This window comes from Canis lupus, chromosome 11 (genome assembly GCF_011100685.1).
Source record: "Canis lupus familiaris isolate Mischka breed German Shepherd chromosome 11, alternate assembly UU_Cfam_GSD_1.0, whole genome shotgun sequence".
In the NCBI taxonomy this organism is placed as follows: Eukaryota; Metazoa; Chordata; class Mammalia; order Carnivora; family Canidae; genus Canis; species Canis lupus.
This window is the reverse complement of record NC_049232.1, coordinates 67,595,376-67,614,589: the sequence shown is the minus strand read 5'-3', so window position 1 is coordinate 67,614,589 and position 19,214 is coordinate 67,595,376. Positions and strand designations below refer to the sequence as shown.

The 19,214-nt window shown below is 50.4% G+C and overlaps 1 protein-coding gene across 1 annotated transcript in view; it reads right to left on the bottom strand.

Annotated features, from left to right (window-relative positions):
* Nucleotides 1-18,463, bottom strand: part of SNX30 (sorting nexin family member 30) — a 108,084-nt gene extending 89,621 nt beyond the window's left edge. Inside the window, exon 1 of the mRNA XM_038553126.1 lies at nt 18,308-18,463. Coding sequence (XP_038409054.1) covers nt 18,308-18,463 — 156 coding nt within the window. The remainder of the gene's footprint in view (nt 1-18,307) is intronic.
* Between the last annotated feature and the right edge of the window lie 751 nt (nt 18,464-19,214).

Sequence of the window (19,214 nt, the reverse complement as noted above, 5' to 3'; positions counted from 1 at the left end):
CCTTACAAAATTGGTACTATTATTACTCCCATTTATTGATAGGGTTTTTTTTTAATTTTTATTTATTTATGATAGTCACAGAGAGAGAGAGAGAGAGAGGCAGAGACATAGGCAGAGGGAGAAGCAGGCTCCATGCACCGGGAGCCCGACATGGGATTCGATCCCGGGTCTCCAGGATCGCGCCCTGGGCCAAAGGCAGGCGCCAAACCGCTGCGCCACCCAGGGATCCCTATCGATAGGGTTAACAGAGGTTCAAGGCAGATAAATAATTTTCCAGCAGTAAGCGACTATTAGGATTCCCTTGATGGACTCCAAAGGCTCCATTCTTTCTACTCAGCTGCTTTGAGCCTATATTACTCTAACCACTCCAATGGAAATTCTAAATTTCTTTATGTAGTGTACCTCCTTGCTATGGAAGCAGAGGTAGCAAATAAATTTTATTCACTCAGCTGCTGGTAACACTGTTTCTCACGATTAACAGATCCTCTTTACCCATTTACTACAAAATCATAAACTGACATATAGATGTTTCCTTGATTCATGTATATAAATCAACAGCAAGACTTTTCTGTCAACCTCATCGTAAAAAAGTTGTAAAATGTAAACATTACTTCTATAATTTATAATCTTGGAACACCCTAATACGTCTTTAATAAATGTGACCCTTTCCACTCACACTCAGCATTGGACACCGCAAAGTCCTAGAGAATAAAAATTATTTAAGAAAAACAAAACAACAATAATACCATAGAACAGTGTCTACTTTTGTCCTTCAGAATCAGTTTAAAGAAAAAAAAAAAAAAAAAAAAAAGAATCAGTTTAAAGTAGAGATGTGACCATTTTGCTCAAACTGTGGCACCTGAGACATGCTTAGAAATCTGCAGATATCCATGTTAGCCTCGAATTTGGGTCTTATTCTATCTAAAAATACACAGTCTATCACACTAAACAAGATACTTTCTAGGTTGCTCAAAGATACCTAAAGTAATATGCCAAGCCTCCCGAAGACAATCTGTTACACCAAGAGAATCAAGTCAACTCAACTGCACCGTCTTACCAAGAGGGGTCAGTGTCATCACTAACAGAACCACCTCCCAGTACCATTTCTTCCATTTCCATTTGTTTCAGAGTTGGCCATCCCCATCTCTAAGAAGCTACAAGGAAGCTAACCATTCACCAGGATAAAGGCTGTGATCATGGAAACTGGGAAGGAAAAGAGCAAATGTCACTGGACTGAAAGCATTCCCTCCTCTTTTACCATGATAGGCACTGTCCAGGGCAGCCCATTTGCCAGGAAGGACAAAAGCAGAAGCATGAAATGGGAGTCCCGGAAAGTCTGGACAATCAGTGAAACAACAGTTGACTTGGACCAGGAAAGAGAAGACTTCTTTAACCCAGAAAAAAAAAAAGATAGTTCCAAAAAATTTGACACCAGGAGAAAAGGTTAAAAGATCACTCTGAGCCAATATTCACCTGTATTTGATCACAACAGATTAAAAACTACCAGAAGAGGGGATCCCTGGGTGGCTCAGCAGTTTGGTGCCTGCCTTTGGCCCAGGGCATGATCCTGGAGTCCCAGGATCAAGTCCCACATCAGGCTCCTTGCATGGAACCTGCTTCTCTCTCTGCCTGTGTCTCTGACTCTCTCTCTCTCTCTCTCTCTCATGAATAAATAAAATCTTTAATAATAATAAAAAAAAAACTACCAGAAGAGCATCATCTCTCTTATCCTCTCAGTTAACAGCCTGGCCTTGTCCCTTTTAGGTTGTGAGCAGTTATGATTCAGTTTTCAAGCAGAGGACAACATACCCATCTACTCCATAGAACTATGAGTGAGAGGCTCATTTTTTATGTTTGTTTTAAATACAATCAGGGGTAGTCGGGAGCTGGTTAGGCAAATGTTTCCTTTTTAATCAGTATCAACTATTATTAACCAAATTAGGAAGAGAGTTGGAGGGTTCTTTCTAATTTGGTCAAATAACCTCCAGGGGTGGAAGATTACATTCTGAAAGGGTCAGAAAGTGACCCTCCTGAGGGGTAAAGGTGCATCCTTCCAAGGCTAGTGTACACATTTACACCTATACTCTTAAAAACACAAAATGATAGGCTACACAGTTGGTATATACCTTTTTTTACTTTTTCCTTAAAACAGTGTGCTATGTTGCATATCAGGGTATATAAGGCTGCCTATCCCTTGAACATGCATTTTATAAATTACCATAGTTTACAACAAGCTCCCTATTGATGAATATTTGGGCTCTTTCTCACCTATTGCTATTAGAAACAATATTACAATAAATGCTCATAAATACTCATATATACTCCTCATTTAGCACATGCCCATTTATTGAGTCAACAAATATCTGAGTACCCACCCCATCCTAAGCTATGTTCATGACTGAAATTATAGCAGTAAGCAAACCAGACGGAGCCTCTGCTCTCGAGGAGCTTACAGCACAGTCTAGGAGACAGACGTGTGACAGCAAAATCCCACTGGGTCAGTCAGAGAATTCTTCTAAGGCAAGTGATTTCAACCTTGGCTGCACGTCAGAACTAGCTACAGAATCCTTTTTTTTTTTTTTTTTTTTTTTAAGCACTAGTCTCCAGGCCATCCTAGAATCATTAGATCCAAATTTCCTGAGGTGGGCCCCTGGCATCAGTATCATTTGACGAGTCCCCCGATGACGTGAATGCTTAGCTGAGCCTGATAAACTTTTTTTGAAGACAGAGTTCCTCGATTTTTAATATGCATGCAAAAAATTTAGGAATAATGTCAAAATGCAGATTCTGATTCAGTAGGCCCAGAACTCTGCCTGAGGGTCTGCATTTGCAACGAGCTCCCAGGTGATGTCAATGCCACTGGTCCAGGGAACACACTGAGTAGCAAGGTTCCAAAGCCCTAGTGGGAGGCAGCTGGAAACACAAACACAGAAAAGGTGGGCAAGCGAAAATTCACATGACATGCCAGGCAGCTCTGGAGTAAAATCATTTGGCAGGGATATCCCTAACTCCCTAGGAGAGGATCAGAGAGGCAAATAGGGACCTGAACACAGAAGGCAGAGGCTTGCACGGCCACGGCGAAAGCTTTGGGAGGCCGCTGCAGGTCTCCCACGGCGGAAATGACACACACAGGGCAGTGTTCTTAGGGAGGTAAGCATTGGCTGACCGTGGCAGAAAAGAGCAGACTGAGTGAAAGCAGGAACACAGGACAGGTAACCATACATCTTAATTAGGATGTTGACTAGGACCACGGAAATGAAGAGATTGAAACAGTGATGCTGCTTGCAGGAGGAATGAGATACTTGAGAGGCCAAGACAGGTATGATTTTAAACACCCTCACCAGGGCAGCCCCGATGGCGCAGTGCTGCCTGCAGCCCAGGGCGTGATCCTGGAGACCCTGGATCGAGTCCCACGTCAGGCTCTTTGTATGATGCCTGCTTCTCCCTCTGCCTGTGTCTCTGCCTCTCTCTCTGTGTATCTATCATGAATAAATAAATAAAATCTTTAAAAAAATAAAAAATAATAAACGCCCTCACCAGAGAGCGACCTTAAGGACGCTGAAGACAAGGATCAGAGATGCATTTGAAGCGAGACCCCGCAGGTCACAGGTCGGGGAATCCTAAACCTTGATGCAGCTGTGTAAAGTCCGTCCAGAGGTGGGATGTAAGGAACCGGCCAAGGGCGGGGGCCGTGGCTGGCCGGACCCACAGTTAGGGCCTGAAGGAAACAGAAGCCGATCGGAGAGGCAGGGGCAGCCCAGGGCATGACCAACAGAGGACAGAATCCATTCATTCAGCACGTGTTTATTAAGCCTCTGCTATGCACCAAGCACTGGGCTGGGGAAACAGAGCAGTGGACAGAATGAGATGGTGGGCGGGGGGGGGGGGGGGGGGGGGGGGGGGTGTTGAGGGGAGGCCAGTTAACATCATGAATCACAGAAAACGGGCACTGAATGCTGCAGTCTGGTACTCGGGTCCTAAGCTCAGGTCTGCCAGGAGCTAAGGGGGTGACCTGGTCTGACAAGTTGCTGCTTCTCTCACAGAGCCACAGCTTCAAGCCGGGGTGGGGCAGGGTGGGGGGGTGTCTGGGGATGGATGCCCTCTGAGGCCTCTGCTGGGCTGTGCGGGGGGTGAGCGGTGGGTGCAGACCCAGACCGGACTCTACCGCCCAGGCAAGGGGAGCAGATGGCCAGGCAGATGGAAGCCCTGCACAAAGCCACTCATCCGGGAGCCTGGCGGTGATGGGGAGAGAAGCTGCCCCAACAAGGCAGGTGCTGAGTGAAATAAGTCAATCAGAGAAGGACAAACATTATATGGTCCCATTCATTTGGGGAATATAAAAAATAGTGAAAGGGAATAAAGGGGAAAGGAGAAAAAAATGAGTGGGAAATATCAGAAAGGGAGACAGAACATGAGAGACTCCTAACTCTGGGAAACGAACTAGGGGTGGTAGAAAGGGAGTGGGCGGGGGTGGGAGTGACTGGGTGACCCGCACTGAGAGGGGCACTTGATTGGATGAGCATTGGGTGTTATGCTATATGTTGGCAAATTGAACTCCAATAAAAAATTTAAACAATTAAAAATTAAAAATAAAAAAAAAAAACAAGGGAGGTGTGGATGGTGAGGACAAAGGCTGAGAGGAGCTAGAAAGTGACCCAGGAGAAGAGCCATGAGCTGAGACACAGGAGAGATTGCTTTCATTCCCCTTCTGTGCACAGACTGTCCTAGAGGGAACGCAACCTACTTATGGTGACTAATGTGTGCAGGTGCTCAGAAATAGGGGAGGGGGCTTGGGGCAGGCTGCCAATCCCACAGCAGTGGTGGTGGGTAGGAAGAGGGGCTCTGAAGCCAGGTAGACCCAAGTTCACATCAGCCCCATTCTCTAGCTTTCTGCCTTGGAACAAGTTACTGCTCCCAGAGCCTACTTCCCTCCCCCCACTCCCCTGCACACCCTCCCCCCCCATCTCCACTATCAGAGGGGAACAAGACAGCAACTACATCATAGGGGAGTGCACGGAAGATGATCCAGCAAGGCTCCCGACCAAAGTTAGAGCCCTGTAAATGCTAGCAGTGATTATAAGCATAGCCTGCCATGATCTCTGCGTGAAGGCAAGGATAAGTGAGGGAGCATTTATGCTGGGCACCCTCTCCGGGGAAGAGACCAGAACAAAGGGGAAAGAAAACAGAAGCAACTGGTTGGGGGAATGAAATGTAGTCCCAAGCACACATAAACATGAAAGGCTGGTCATGAGGGGAGATTACATTAAGTACTTCTAGAAAGAGGATATGCTAGAATGTTGACAGGTGATGGAGGAGCAAGTGCCACAGTCAATCCAGATGAGAGAAGCCTGGACTCATTATAAACACACCCAAGGAATCCAACAGTCCTGACCTAGAACAGCAAGATGGCTACAAGGTGACTGTAACAGGACCTGGCAACCAGTACCTGTAAAGGATATACTGGGGGCCAGCTCCATGGGTGTGGGCTCACACGGGATTCTGTGCTCACAAGGGTTCCCCACTGGGTTTACTGCTCTGTCATCATCTTGAGATTCTCGATAAAATTTTAACAAGGGGACAAGCATTTTAATTTCGCACTGGGTCCTGCAAATTACATAGCCAATCTTGGATACACTGCTAAAGAACATTCACTGGATTAACATATGCGTAATAAAACCTAAGGGCTGGAAGACAGTCAAAAATTCCCCATTATTGTCAGACCAGAAAACAATTATTCAAATTCTCACTGAAATCCCAACACCGAGCATTAATTTAAAGGACAAAACCTGTAATAGGTAACCCAATGCCTCCTCCAAACATGCTTTACACTCAAGAATTTCTTTAACTCAAAGAAATCACTGACTACCCTCATGGCATTCTCCTTTCATCATCTTTAGTTGCAATACTTCACTTGAACCTCCTCTGTCTCCTTTCCCAGCCTTGACTCCCTAAAAGTAAGGTCATCTTGTTCATCTAAGGTATCTGCAAGGTATGGCACACAATAGGCCAAAGCTTTGTATAAATCTTTGAGAAAAATGAACAAAAAGTCCAAGTGCCCTTCACAATTGCTGATGCAAGTCATGAAATAAACAAGATTTGCCTGACTGGACAGCACAGAGAAAGGCTGCTATATTGCATTTTTGCAGCATAAATGCTGATGCCAGCACGATGACAACAAGCCCAGTTCCTTTAGAGCACACCTCTGCCCTAATTAAATAGCCCTGAAGAAGGTCTGGGCTTCCATTTTTGCAACAGAACAGCTCTTCTACAAGCACATCTATTCTAATTATGGACCTGTCCCAGGCTACTGTCATTTCCAGAATTTAGATATCTTGACTCCCAGGAACATGCCTTATGCAGCACATAGTACAGAAAAGTCACTCAAACATTTGTAGAATATATTCATCTTAGCACTTCAACTACTAATATGATTTATTGATTTTAGTAAGAAATTAGCTTTAAGAGTATGTGTATACATATATATATAAATATATACACATATACACATATATATATACATATACATGTATATATATATACACACACACACATATATATCCTCAATGGGGAAAGGACGTCTTTTCAACAAATGGTATGCTGGGAAAAACTAGAAATCCACATGTAAAAGAATGAAGTGGGACGCTTGTCTTAGGCCATGTGCAAAAATCAAAATGGATTAAAGACCCAAACCTAAGACCCCAAACTATAAAACTCCTGAAGAAACACAGGAGAAAATGTTCATGACATTGGACTTAGCTATGATTTCTTGGATAGGACACTAAAAACACAGGCAACAACAGACAAATGGGACTAGAGCGAACTTTTAAATATTGTGCAAAAGACACAAAGGCAACCTATGGAAAAAAAAAAGGCAATCTATGGAATGGGAGAGAATATCTATAAATCATATATCTGATCAGGGTTAATATCTAGAATATAAAAAGAACTCCTACAACTCAACAATAAAAAAATCAAATAATCTGATATAAAAATGATGAATGGACTTGAACACATATTTCTCTAAAGAAGATATACAAATGGCCAGAAAGTGTATGAAAAGACACTCAACAGCACTAATCATCAGAGAAATACAAATCAAACTTCACATCCATTAGGATGGCCACTTTTGTCAAAAGAATAGAAAATATCAGGGCACCTGGGTAGCTCAGTTGGTTAAGTGTCTGACTCTTGATTTTGGCTCAGGTCATGATCATAGAGCTGTGAGATTGAGCCCTGCCTTGGACTCCAAGCTGGGCATAGAGCCTGCTTAAGATTCTCTCTCTCCTTCTGCCCCACCACCCCTCCTCCCTCTCTAAAAAAAAAAATAGTAATAAAAAGCTTTTAAAAAATAAAAAGCTTTTAAAAAAAGAACAGAAAATATCAAGTGTTAGTGAGACTGAAGAAACTGAAACCCTTGTGTACTTTTGGTAGGACTGTAAAATGGTACATTCACTCAGCGGGGAGTCTGCTTCCTCCTCGTCCCCACTCATGCTCTCTGTCACTATCTCTGTCTTCTCTCAAATGGATAAATAAAATCTTAAAAAAATAAATTAAATAAAAAGAAGAAAATCCTGTCATATGCTGTAACATGGATGAACCTTGAGGATATTATTCTAAGGAAATGAACCAGTCACAAAATGATAAATACTGCATGATTCTATTTATATAAGGTATCTAAAGGAAAAGCATCATATTTACAAAGACAGAAAATAGAAAAGTGGTTACCAGGAGCTGGGAGGGAGGGGAATGGGAGTGTCTGCTAATGGGTAGGATGAGGTATCCTTGGGGTAATGAACATACTGAAATTGGACACTGGAGAGAGTTGTGCAACCTGTGAATATACTAAAACCCACCACACTATACACTTTTAAAAAGTGGATTTTATGCTATGTGATTTATATCTCAATTTTTATTTTAAGAAGTATCTATACCTGGGGCACCAGACTGGGCACAGTGAGCTAAGTGACAAACTCTCGGTTTCAGCTCAGGTCGTGATCTCAGGGTCGTGAGATCAGGCCCTGCGTCCACTCCACGCTCAGTGGGGAGTCTGCTTGAGATTCTCTCTCTCTCTCTCTCTCTCTCCCTCTGCCCCTCCTTCTGCTTGTGTGCCTGTGCTCTCTCTCTAAAATAAATTAATTTTTAAAGTAACAATAAAATAAAAAATAAAAAGCATCTATGTCTTAGAAAATCTATAGTTTAATTTTTGACCTGTTTCTCCCAAAATTTATTTTATTCTTGCCATGATGACTCAGCCAGTCACTAAAACTTGTGACTCAACAATCTCCCCTGGAAGTAATCTTTTTACTGTCTGCCTGGCACACACATCTCACAGCTGCTCTGGAACCCACAGCTGGAATGGGGGCTGACTTACTCTTTCAGCTCTGGCCCCAGCCATGGTTGCACCTCTGGTCTCAGGCAAGGTATAAGACCCGACCTGTGTCTCCCAGAGATTTTCCCCATGTAAGAGATTCACTCCCTCTCAGGAGGCACGGCTAGAAAATATGAGGGATGGAAGCTATCAGTCGCCCCATTTCCCTCCCTCACGGATAAAGCTGGTCTGGGAGCAGGAGACTGGCTCTTGAGAACATTCAGACCCCGATTCCTGCTCACTCCTGTGCTTCGAGTGAGCCTGACAATAGGTTTGCCTTTTGCTTAGATTAGAGGCTGGTGTGCAAACAAAACTGAGCAATAAGCTCCCTGGAATCAGTGAGTTAAAACTCCACTGAGACTGCTCCCCCCACCAGGCTTCTGCTCCAACAATCCCCTCCCTGGACCCCCCACCTCTTGACTCGCCCCAACCCACCCCAGCCACTGTGACCTACCAAGCACGGCCCTGCGCCTTCCCCGCTTAGAGTACTGGCCTCCCGATCACCCAGGGTAAGGCCCTCACTGTCTGCCGTTAGAGACGCAGTCTGCCCCCTGCCCACTCTCCAGCGGCTGACCCAGAGGCCGTCTCTCGGGCCAGTCAGGCGACCGCACGCTGCCGCGCTTGGGCACCTGCGGGCTTTCTGCGCCGGTCACTGCTCCTTGCTCCGGCCGCTGCTCAGACACCTACGGCTCCACTCGCCACCTCCAACGTCATCTCCTCTGGGAGAGCCACCGTTTTCCGCAGCACCCTCACTCCCTCTTTCCAGCCTGTACCTTACTCCCACCATGACCATAGCGGGGACTGTCGGTGGGGCGCACAGGTGGTTCAGTTACGTGTCTGCCTTTAACTCAGATCATGATCTCAGGGTCCTGGGATCGAGCCCCGGGCCGGGCTCCCTGCTCAGCGGGGCGGCCGCTTCTCCCTCTGCCTCGCCCCTTCTCCTCTGCCCCTTCCCCTCCCCTGCTTGTGCTCTCCTAGATAGATAGATTAGATAGATAGATAGATAGATAGATAGATAGATAGATAGATAGATAGATAGATAAAATCTTAAAAAAAAAAAAAAAAAACCAAGCCTGTCGGTGCCCACATCCCCCCACCCTGACCAGCTCAGCTGCCAGCACCTGCACTCCTGGGCCCGCCTGCTTCCCCTACCCTGCCCACCCCCGGGGCAGACCGCCACGTGCCTGGGGGTGAAGCGCCCACACACGCCCCCCGGGGAGCAGCGGCCAGTGCCTGGGAACCAGCCTCCCCCGGGCGTGGGGGGCCGAGGTGCGAGCTCTGGGCAGGTTGGGGCGTGGGGGACACCCGGGGAACCTACCACTTCTGGCGCCTGCCCCCGCTCAGTCGGCCACCTGTCCACCAAACTGCTGGCGGCTCCGCTAGCCCCGGGGTCCGCTTCCCAAGGCCGTGCAGACACCTGGCGTTTGCACGTATCTGCTCGGGCCGGACACTATCCCAAACACGCACCCCCGTAAAATACCCCAACATTCGGACGGGGGGACACCGAGGCCCACGAGGTTGAGCAACTCGCCCGAGGCCGCAGAGCCGGTATCTTCGGCGCCTTCAATCCTATGCCAGCTCCTGTGCCCGGGACCGAGAGCCCTGGAGGGGGGTCCTGTTCGTTCTCTCTCGCACGCAGAGCCGGGCGGAGGCCCCAGCTCAAAACCTAAAGGTTTCTGCTTGGGTTAGTGCCCGCCCTCTGCTACCCCGACACGGGCTGGTCTCAGCTGCGAGCCTGCACCCCGGGAGCCTGCACCCTGACCACCCCCTCCCACCCGGCCACGGGGCAGCCGGCGACCCCTGGCACACCTCCCCAGCGAATCCGACGCCCCCACGCCACTTCGGGCCCCTTGCCCAAGCCGTCGTTCCTGCGTCTTGATACAAAACCTCTGACTTCGCCCCGAACCTTTAGCAAGAGCCCCCGTCTCTCCTGCCCTCAGCGTCTCCCCTCCACCCGCGTTTACCCCAAGCCACCACCCTTCTTACCCCCAACGCGCCACAGCCCCCCCCCTTCCGAAAGACTCATTGTCCACCTCAACTTCTGCATCTTCCATGGCCATTTTTTAAAAGATGTTACTTATTTATTCTTGAGAGACACAGAGAGACAGAGACAGAGACACAGGCAGGGGGAGAAGCGGGCCCCGACGGGGGACTCGATCCCGGGACCCTGGGATCGCGCCCTGAGCCGAAGGCAGATGCTCAACCGCTGAGCCACCCTCGTGCCCCCTCCACAGCCATTTTTATTTGGATTTTTAGGGGTTACGCATCTATATGATACGGAGGAGCTTCCCGGAAGCAGCATCTGCGCTTAGCCCTGAACTCCGAGTAGGCTTCCAAGGGTGGGGTTCAGACAACCTCTGTCCTGATCCTGCCTCAAACTGCACCCCGATCACCTTTACACTTCCTGCTCGCACTTGCCTCCCAGTCTGCACCCCCTCTCTGGGAGGGCGCCTGTCATGCCCACTATACCAACACGAGTGGTCTTTGCATTTTCTAATCTGTCTTCTTGAAGGAACAGCTCCCACCAAAACCCCGTTAATGCCTCCCTACTCCCTCTTTCACTGCCAGCCACTCCCCGTCCCAAGCACCCATCACACAGTCCTCTGCTCAAAAACCCTCTAGGGTTGCCTCCTGCCCACAGGATAAAAGCTCAGCTCCGCAGCACAGCATGCAATGCAGTCCTGGGTCTGCTGACCTGTGTCCCCACCTCCTCACTCACCACCCCCCACCTCTGGACCCTCAAAACCCATCCCGACACATCCCTCGACTCCATCCAGTTGCAGCGGCCACAGGTCTTTCCCATCTCAGGAGCTTTGCTCAGGCGACTCCCTCAGCCCATGATGCTCTCCCCACCCCATACCCAAAGGGCTCCCCAAACTTCAAGGGCCCAGAGAAAACACCACCTCTGCCACCGTAGCTGACTTGCAGACATACACCCCGACAATGGGGCTGGCCAATAGGAACTAAGCTCCCCTTCCCAATACTCCCAAAGGAAAATTCAATTTTTATTTCACATTTTAAGGTCAATGTATCTAACAATGTTTTTTCGTGTCAAGTGACAAACTCAACTGAAGACAGTGTCAATAAAAGGGAACTCACGACATCCTGTAAGCAAGCAGCAGTGCTAGCTTCAGGCATAGCTGGCCCAGGTGGATCCAGGATCCAAGTGACCTCCGGGCCCGTCCCCCGCTTCCCTCCCAGCCCTACGCTCTGGCCTCAGTAGCCTCTCTCCACATGGCAGCAAACAAGGGTTCATAATCATAACCCTGGCATCCACCTGAACAAATCTCAAGAAAGACTGCCTGGCTCTCCGAAAGGCACGTGTTCACCACGGAAGATATTTTGGCCAACGGAAGATACTGATCAAAGACCCAAAAGGTCTTTCAGGGTGTTCCTCCCCAAGCCCAGAGCCTTCCACCCTGCTTCACACAGCATCCCTCCCAGCAGCTGCTTCCTCTCTAGGCCTCCCTCCTCAGTGGCCCCTACTCTTGTTGAGCACCCCCCCACCCCCCACCACAGTTCTAGTTCCTACGGAAACTCCTGGATTTTAACATCACCTCCTCCCACTGACCCTCTAGCCCTGGGGGTGATAGCACTTTCCTGCTGTTGCCACTCTACTCATCTCACCGTCTTCTGCTGGACCTCTCATGTCTCCCATCACCTACGTAACTAACTCCCTGTGTTAGAGCCTCTCAGTCTGAGATACCTAGAGCGGTTTTTCACCCTGACTGGGCCACAGCTGATGCAGACACTGATGAACACCAGGCAGGAATGCAAAAGAAAATACGGAGAGTACGCCACCTAGCAAGAACTACCCTCACCACCTCACGTTTATTGAAGGCCCACTATGTAGCAGACACAACTCTAAGGATGAACTCCCCAGATCCATCAGCCCTGGGACATAGGTGTTTCTGTTAGCCCCTCCTTAACAATGAGGAAACTGAGGCTCAGAGAGGTTAAATAATTTGCTCTTACAAAGACTGTGGGTAGGCAGAGCAGGGGTTCAAACATCCAGCCAGGCTCTGGAGTGCCAAGTAGAGAGTGTTTCCAGTCGGAGGGTACTCAACAGCATCAAGTGCTACGTGGAAGGCAAGGGTCAGGATAGACAAGGACGGTGAAGGGGCTCCTGGATTTTGCAAGAAGGAAGTCATGAGTAAAGTCAGAAACCTGACAGCAGGGACGCCTGGGTGGCTCAGTGGGTTAAGTATCTGCTTTCAGCTCAGGCCTCGATGCCAGGGTCCTGGGATCAAGTCCCACATCGGGATCCCTGCTCAGTGGGGAGTCTGCTCCTCCCTCTCCCTCGGCCCCTCCCCAACTGTGCTCTCTTCTCACCCACTCTAATAAATAAAATCTTAAAAAAAAAAAAGTAGACAGAGTAGGCTAAGGAGTTAGCAAATAAGACAACAGGGGCAGGCTGTAAAGAGTCACTGAATAGGTCATGAGATGGGGAAGAAGCAGGCATCACAGCAGGGTTTTCTTGACTCCTGGTCTGTTTTCAAGGCGAGGGTGACTGGGCATGTTTAAGTACTGATGGAATGAGCCAGCCGAGAGGGAGTGTGAAGACACAGGCACGAATGAGGAATAATGAACAGAGCAAGGTCTCTGAGAGGCCAGATGGGCAGGCCACATAGTCCAGGAGCGGATCAGAAGCCCCTCTCTGGTACCTGGGGGCAACCAAGAAATGATGGCTACGGATTCAGGTCATTTCATAGTCTGGAAAAAGAAGTTCCTTTATGGTGGCTTCCGTCTTCCCATCAGCAAAACAGGAGGGAGGAGCAGAGGGACAGAAGGCGTGAGAACAGAGAGAAGCTTCAGATGGGCCAGGGCGCACCCTGGGAGCCTCTGTGTAAAGAAAGGAGCGCCCAGCACTACTGAGGCCCCAGCTGTGGTTGGTACCCATGAACCTACACTGGCAGCAATTCTCTGGGTGCATTTGCATCCTAGGCGTAGGCAAAGGACCTGAGCCAATGGAATGATCCAGGTGGGGTGTAAAAGGAGAGCAAGGGAATAGAGGAAAGGAATTAACGGGAGAACTGATGAGACTAGTGGTGCAACCTGAAGGAGGGGGGTGAGTAAAAGCGGTTAGGGAACAGGTGCAGTCAGTCCTGACTGACTGGGAAGAGGGGAAGGTGAGAGACGATGCTATCCCATGGAATTATGTCAAAGCTGGAACCTTTCTGAGTACGGGTGTGGCCAGGGAGAGGGCGGCTGAATTGAAAAAGAGGTCAAGGTGTGTGGAGATAAAGCCAAGAAGCTGATAGTTTTGAAGGTTTTAACAGAGTCCCTGAAGGAGAGGGCATAATTTGAGAAGACAGTGAGTTAGGGCCTCGAGATTTTAATGAATGAGAAGCAGAGGACTTAGAAATGACAGGGAACAGAAAGTCATGGAAGTCCTGTGATGGATGTTTGTGCCCGCTCCACATTCCTTCGTTCCTCCTTCTATTAGCAGCATCCTGATCCGGCTGCAGGAACCCTCTGTCCTCCCCAGGCACACAGGGGGCTTCTGAAATACTAGTAATATTCTCTTAACCTGGGGAGTAGGAACATGAGTGTTTATTGTTCTTTAGTCTTTAAACGTTTTATATGCTTTATACGTACATTTCACAGTTCAAACAAACAGACCTGCGAAAACTTCCTTTCTCCACTCTCCGAAGATAAGGACCTGGTGCAGGTCCGGGCAGTCAGAGTTAACAAAGCTTGATTTCGGTGCCTGACCCAGTTCAGGCCCATGAGACACCAGCCCAGGGCTTTGGCTGGAGCTATTAGGAAAGAGGTGCTCTCTTTCTGCTGAAGTTGTGAGGCTTATTTGTAGAACATATCCCCTCGCTAGCTTGAGAATAAAACTAACACAGAAGAAAGCAGAGCCTAGAGACAGAGAGTGACAGATTTCCAATATGATTTGAATACCTAGTTCCAGCCCCTCCTGAAGTCGAATTACCTAGGGCTTTTCTTTTCTTTTTAAGATTTTATTTATTTATTTGACAGAGATTGAGAGAGAAAAAAACACAAGCAAGGGGAGCTGCAGGCAGAAGGGGAGGGAGAATGGGCTCCCCCCGGAGCTGGGAGCCCAACGCAGGGCTCGAGCCCCAGGCCCCGAGGATCGTGACCTGAGCTGAAGGCAGATGCCCAACCAACTGGGCCTCTCAGGTGCCCCTACCTGGGGCTTTTCAAAGCATAAACCACTAGATTTTGTTTTTCTTTGCCAGTTTGCATTTGGTTTATGTCCTTTTAACTAGAAATTCCATAATTCAGTGGAATAGCCAAATAAAGGATTCTCAATTCAACAGCCCGTGTGATCCTTTTCAACACATAAGTCAAATCGTGCTCTCCTGCTGAAGACCCTGCAGTGGCACTCAGAGTAAAGGCCACCATTCTCAGGTGGCCTATGAGGCCCTACAGAATCTGGATCCTTGCTCTCAGCTATTAGTCAACAACTCTATTGTTCACTCTGCCCCAGGCACAGTGGCCTCGAGGCTATTCCATACTACACCAGCCAGATGCTTCAAGCCTCTGCTTTAGCTGTTCCTTCCACCTGGACACGCCTCCAGACATCCGCTCACTGACTCCCCCCCTCACCTCCTCCAAATCTCAAATTCTCGGAAGGCCTATCCAAATCCTCCTCCCACAGCCGGTGATCCTGAACCTCCCCCCACCAACCTAGTCTTTCTCCCTTCCATAGCATATATTATATAATATAGTATGTGCTCACTAAAACGTACCCAATGAGGGCAGGAGTCTTCCACTGGTTGACTCATCTCAAGTTCCTGGAACGGTGCCTATCCTGTAGTAGGCCCTCAAATATGTGAAGGAACAAATAAAATGACATGGGCTTCCAGGGAGAAGAGCTTAGTTCGTAAAAAGGCAGTGGAGAGAAAGGACACTGAGCTCCATCTCTTGATCCTGATATAAGTGGAGTGTAGGAAGAAAAGACACCTCATTTCGAAGACTTTTGGAGAAGCTGTAACCTAAGAGGGCAGGAAGTAGGGGGAAGAGTTCAGTGAAGAGGCTGAGGATATGGGAAGGGGTGTTAACCAGTTGGGGCTTGAGTGGGCTTGGTGTGTAAGTTTGGGGAGACATATAAAAGCTGGAGGCTGAGTCAGGGGAGAAGCAGCTTAGAGTGGTTTGCAGATGAAAGTAAGAACGAGGCAGGCCAAGTGGTTTATTTACATTAGGTGGAGATGAAGGAGGTAGTAATGGAAGGCCTGTGAGTTCATCTGGCATGAAAAGAATTAGTACAAGCAATCCTTCGAAGATACGAAGGATTCTTAGAAGTTGGTGGATGAAAAAGCCCTCGTATTTGGTTGTCATTTGCTTCTTGAGCAAGCATCCCAGACGCCGCTCAGAAGCATCCGCGGGACCAAGACACAAGGCTTGCCTGTTCTTGGCGACATCCTGGGTCCACAGAAAGTAACCCCCCTCTGCATAATATAATAACCCTGTACCATGAGCAGCCTGTCAAACCCTCATTCTCCAAGCCCAGAACTGATTCTGAACCAACATCCAAGATCACAACTCCATTGTCCAAAAAAGGCGAGAAAACAAGTTTCTTTTCAAAGACGGATCAGAGGACTCAGCTTTCCTACCTGTCCTCCCGTGACCCCCAGGCTGCCTGGGCAAGAGAAAGAGGGTAAAGAGAAGGCTTCCTTCCACCGATCCTGACTCACCTCTGTTGCACGCTAGCTTCTCTCTACAAAAATTTCTTCACAGTTGCTAGAACACACGTGCATGCCAAGATTCAAGGAAAATGTTACTTCCAGTCAAGGAGAAGAATTGGTTACTTAACCTCTAAGGAAAAGTGGCTTACTATAAATCAGGCCCTTGGGAGTGATGTCATTTTGATGCTTCTTACAGCTGTAAGGAGACTTATTAAATATTCAATAATTAATAAGAACAGCTTCAAAATTGTCTTTCTCACAGAACTGCCCCTGTAAAAGAAGCCAGCGGGAAGGAGACTTGGGCCTGACTTCCCGCCGACCAACAAGACCTTAGTGGTACAGGGCGTCTGTCCTCCCAGTATTTACTAAAATGCCCATATTTCTGAGGCAGGTATCCTCCAGGAGAGGATCATTAAGCAATTGTTTAAACCCGTGGGAGCACCTGGCTGACTCAGTCAGAAGAACATGCGACTCTGGATTGCAGGGCCATGAGTTTAAGCCCCACACTGGGTGGGTAACGATTACTAAAAATTATAACAGTAATAATAATAAATACAAACATTTTAAAAATAAATAAAATAGCCACCAGTGGCCGCAGCATTCAAGACGGTTCCAATAATCCCTACCTCCCGGTATTTATTCCCTCTTCCCACTTTGTACAAGCACTGGTTTGTGTGACAAACAGAATATGGCAGGATTATGTCACTTCCAAGACCAGATTTTACAGGAGTGTAGCTTGAGTCCTGGGATCTCTTGCTCTCTTAGAACACTTGTTCTGGGGGGAAACCAGCTGCCAGGTCAAGGAGCCCTATGAGGAGGATCTAAGGCCTGCCAACAGCCCAGTGAGTGAGCTTGGGAGCTGATCCTCCGCAACCGAGCCTTCAGATGACCCAGCCCTGGTCAATACCTTGACCGCTACCTCAAAAGAGACCTGAGGTCAGAACCACCTGGCTAAGCTGCTTCTAGCTGACACCACTGACCCACACACACTATTTTCAGGTGCTAAATTTCAGAGTAATCTGTTACACAGAAATCGATAATTCACTACCCTGAGAAGGAAAATCAGAAGGTTTAACTTGGGTCTCTATCCTACATAGGTGTAGTGTAGGAACAATGTCTCCGTTTGTAAGAAAGCCACAAATTATTCATTCAGTCACTCAACAACTGCTTACTGAATGTCAAATATGCACCGGGTATTTCCAAGCAACATCACCCTTCCTATATAGTTTATCATCTATAAAATAAAGAGAAAAAAATCACCAACAGCCCTCTCCGTCCCCCTCCCCCCCACACACACCTGCCTCAAGCTGCTCAATCCATTGGTTTCATTAGCTTTTTAAATCTTTTTGTTCCTAATGCTCTACTCCTCACTCCCGGCTTTCATAAACTCTTTCACGAAGGCACATCAAGTTCCCCTCCATGGCTATTTTGAGTGCTCCATGCACTGATACTCATTTTTCTCCTACCACACGCCCTCCCATCTACGGGGGAAAGAATTAGGTCCTCTGATTCCATGTAGCACTGGGCCAAGGAAGAATTCACTAGGAGGAGGGGATCCGGATCACAGGTGTTAAGAACAATTCTAATGTCTGCAATGAGAGGGCAGGTGGCCACGGCAGCCGAGGTGGAGGGGCAGGGGGGTGCCGGCCCCCCCCCGCCCCCCCCCCCCGGACCCTGGACTCCTGTTGTCTCTCCAAGCCGCACCAGGATCAGGCTCCTCTAAGGAACTCAGGAGCCTCCTTCTGCACAAAGAAGGTCAAAGGGCGGCTTTCTTTCCATCCACCACAAACCGGGCCTCTGGCAAAGCTGACCAGTGGGGAAGGCCCCAGACAGAAGCCACAGCCAGACCGTGCCCTCGGCTGGGGTCCGCCGGGGTCCGAGTCAGGGGACTCCTCGGGGCGCACAGCAAACCTCAACAAGGCTCACCCCACATGCCGAGCGTGGGGAAGGCCACGCCCGCCGGTCCTGCCCGGCACCCAAAGCCCTGAACTCTTGCCGCCCCGCAGTCCCAGGAAAGTGGGGGAAGCCACAAGTGCGCGGGCGGCCGGCCTTCGGGGACGCACCGGCGGGACACACGCGCCCCCCGGCCCCGCCGTCACAGGCGCTCGCCACCCGCCCCGGCCCGGCCCGGCCCGCCCCGCCCCGCAGCGAGCGCGCCCTCCGCGAAGGCTCGGGGCCGCGGGCACGGCCGCCCCGGGCAGGGGCGCAGCGGGGGCGCGGCCCGGGGTCCGGAGGGAGCCCCGCCCGCCCCCGCCCCGCCCCCGCTCCCCGGCGCGCGCCCCACCTTGTCGCCGAAGCTGCGAGCCGTCAGCAGGTCCGGGCTGGGCGTGCTGTCGCCGCCCACGGCCTCCTCGCTGCTGGAGCCGGCCAGCGGGTGCGGCATGTCGAGCAGGGAGTGCGGCCCGGTGGACGGCAGGCCCCTGGGGGGCCCGCCCGACATGGCGCGCGCCGCCGCCGCTTCCTCCCGTGCCCGCCGCGCCCCGGCTCCCGGCGCCCCGCTCCCGGCGCCCCGCTCGGCCGCGCAAGGTCCGAGGCCCTGCGCCCGCCCGGCCGGGAGCCGCCGCCGCCGCCGCCGGCTCGTCTCTGCCCGCGCGGGCCCGGCTGGGCTGGGCTGGGCTGGGCTGCTCCGCTCCGCACCGCGCGCCCCCGCTGCGCGCCCGAGGCCCCGCTCCGCGCCCGAGCCCGAGCCTGAGCCCGAGCCCGAGCCCGAGCCCGCCGCCGCTCGCTCGCACCTTGGCCGGGGGCGCCCAGCCCGCCCCGCCACGCCGCCCACAGCCCGCCTGCGGCCCCGCCCCCGCCGCGCCTCGGCTGCCAGAGGAGGGAGGGGGAGGAGGGGGAGGGGGAGGAGGGAGGAGGAGGGGGAGGAGGGAGAGGGAGGAGGGAGGAGAAGGAGGAGGGAGGAGGGAGAGGGAGGAGAAGGACGGGGAGGAGGGAGGGGGAGGAGGGAAGAGGGGGAGGAGGGAGAGAGGAGGAGAAGGAGGAGGGAGGAAGGGGAGGGAGGAGAAGGAGGGGGAGGAGGAAGAGGGGGAAGAGGGAGGAAGAGGGAGGACGGAGGGGAGGAGGGAGGCAGGGGAGGGGGCCGAGGAGGCGCGCCCGGAGCCCCGCCCCCGCCCGCCCGCAGGAAGCGCGCCCCGAGCCCGGCCGCAGCCCTCCGCGTGGCCACCCTGGCCTCCGAGAGGCCGCCGGGGGGA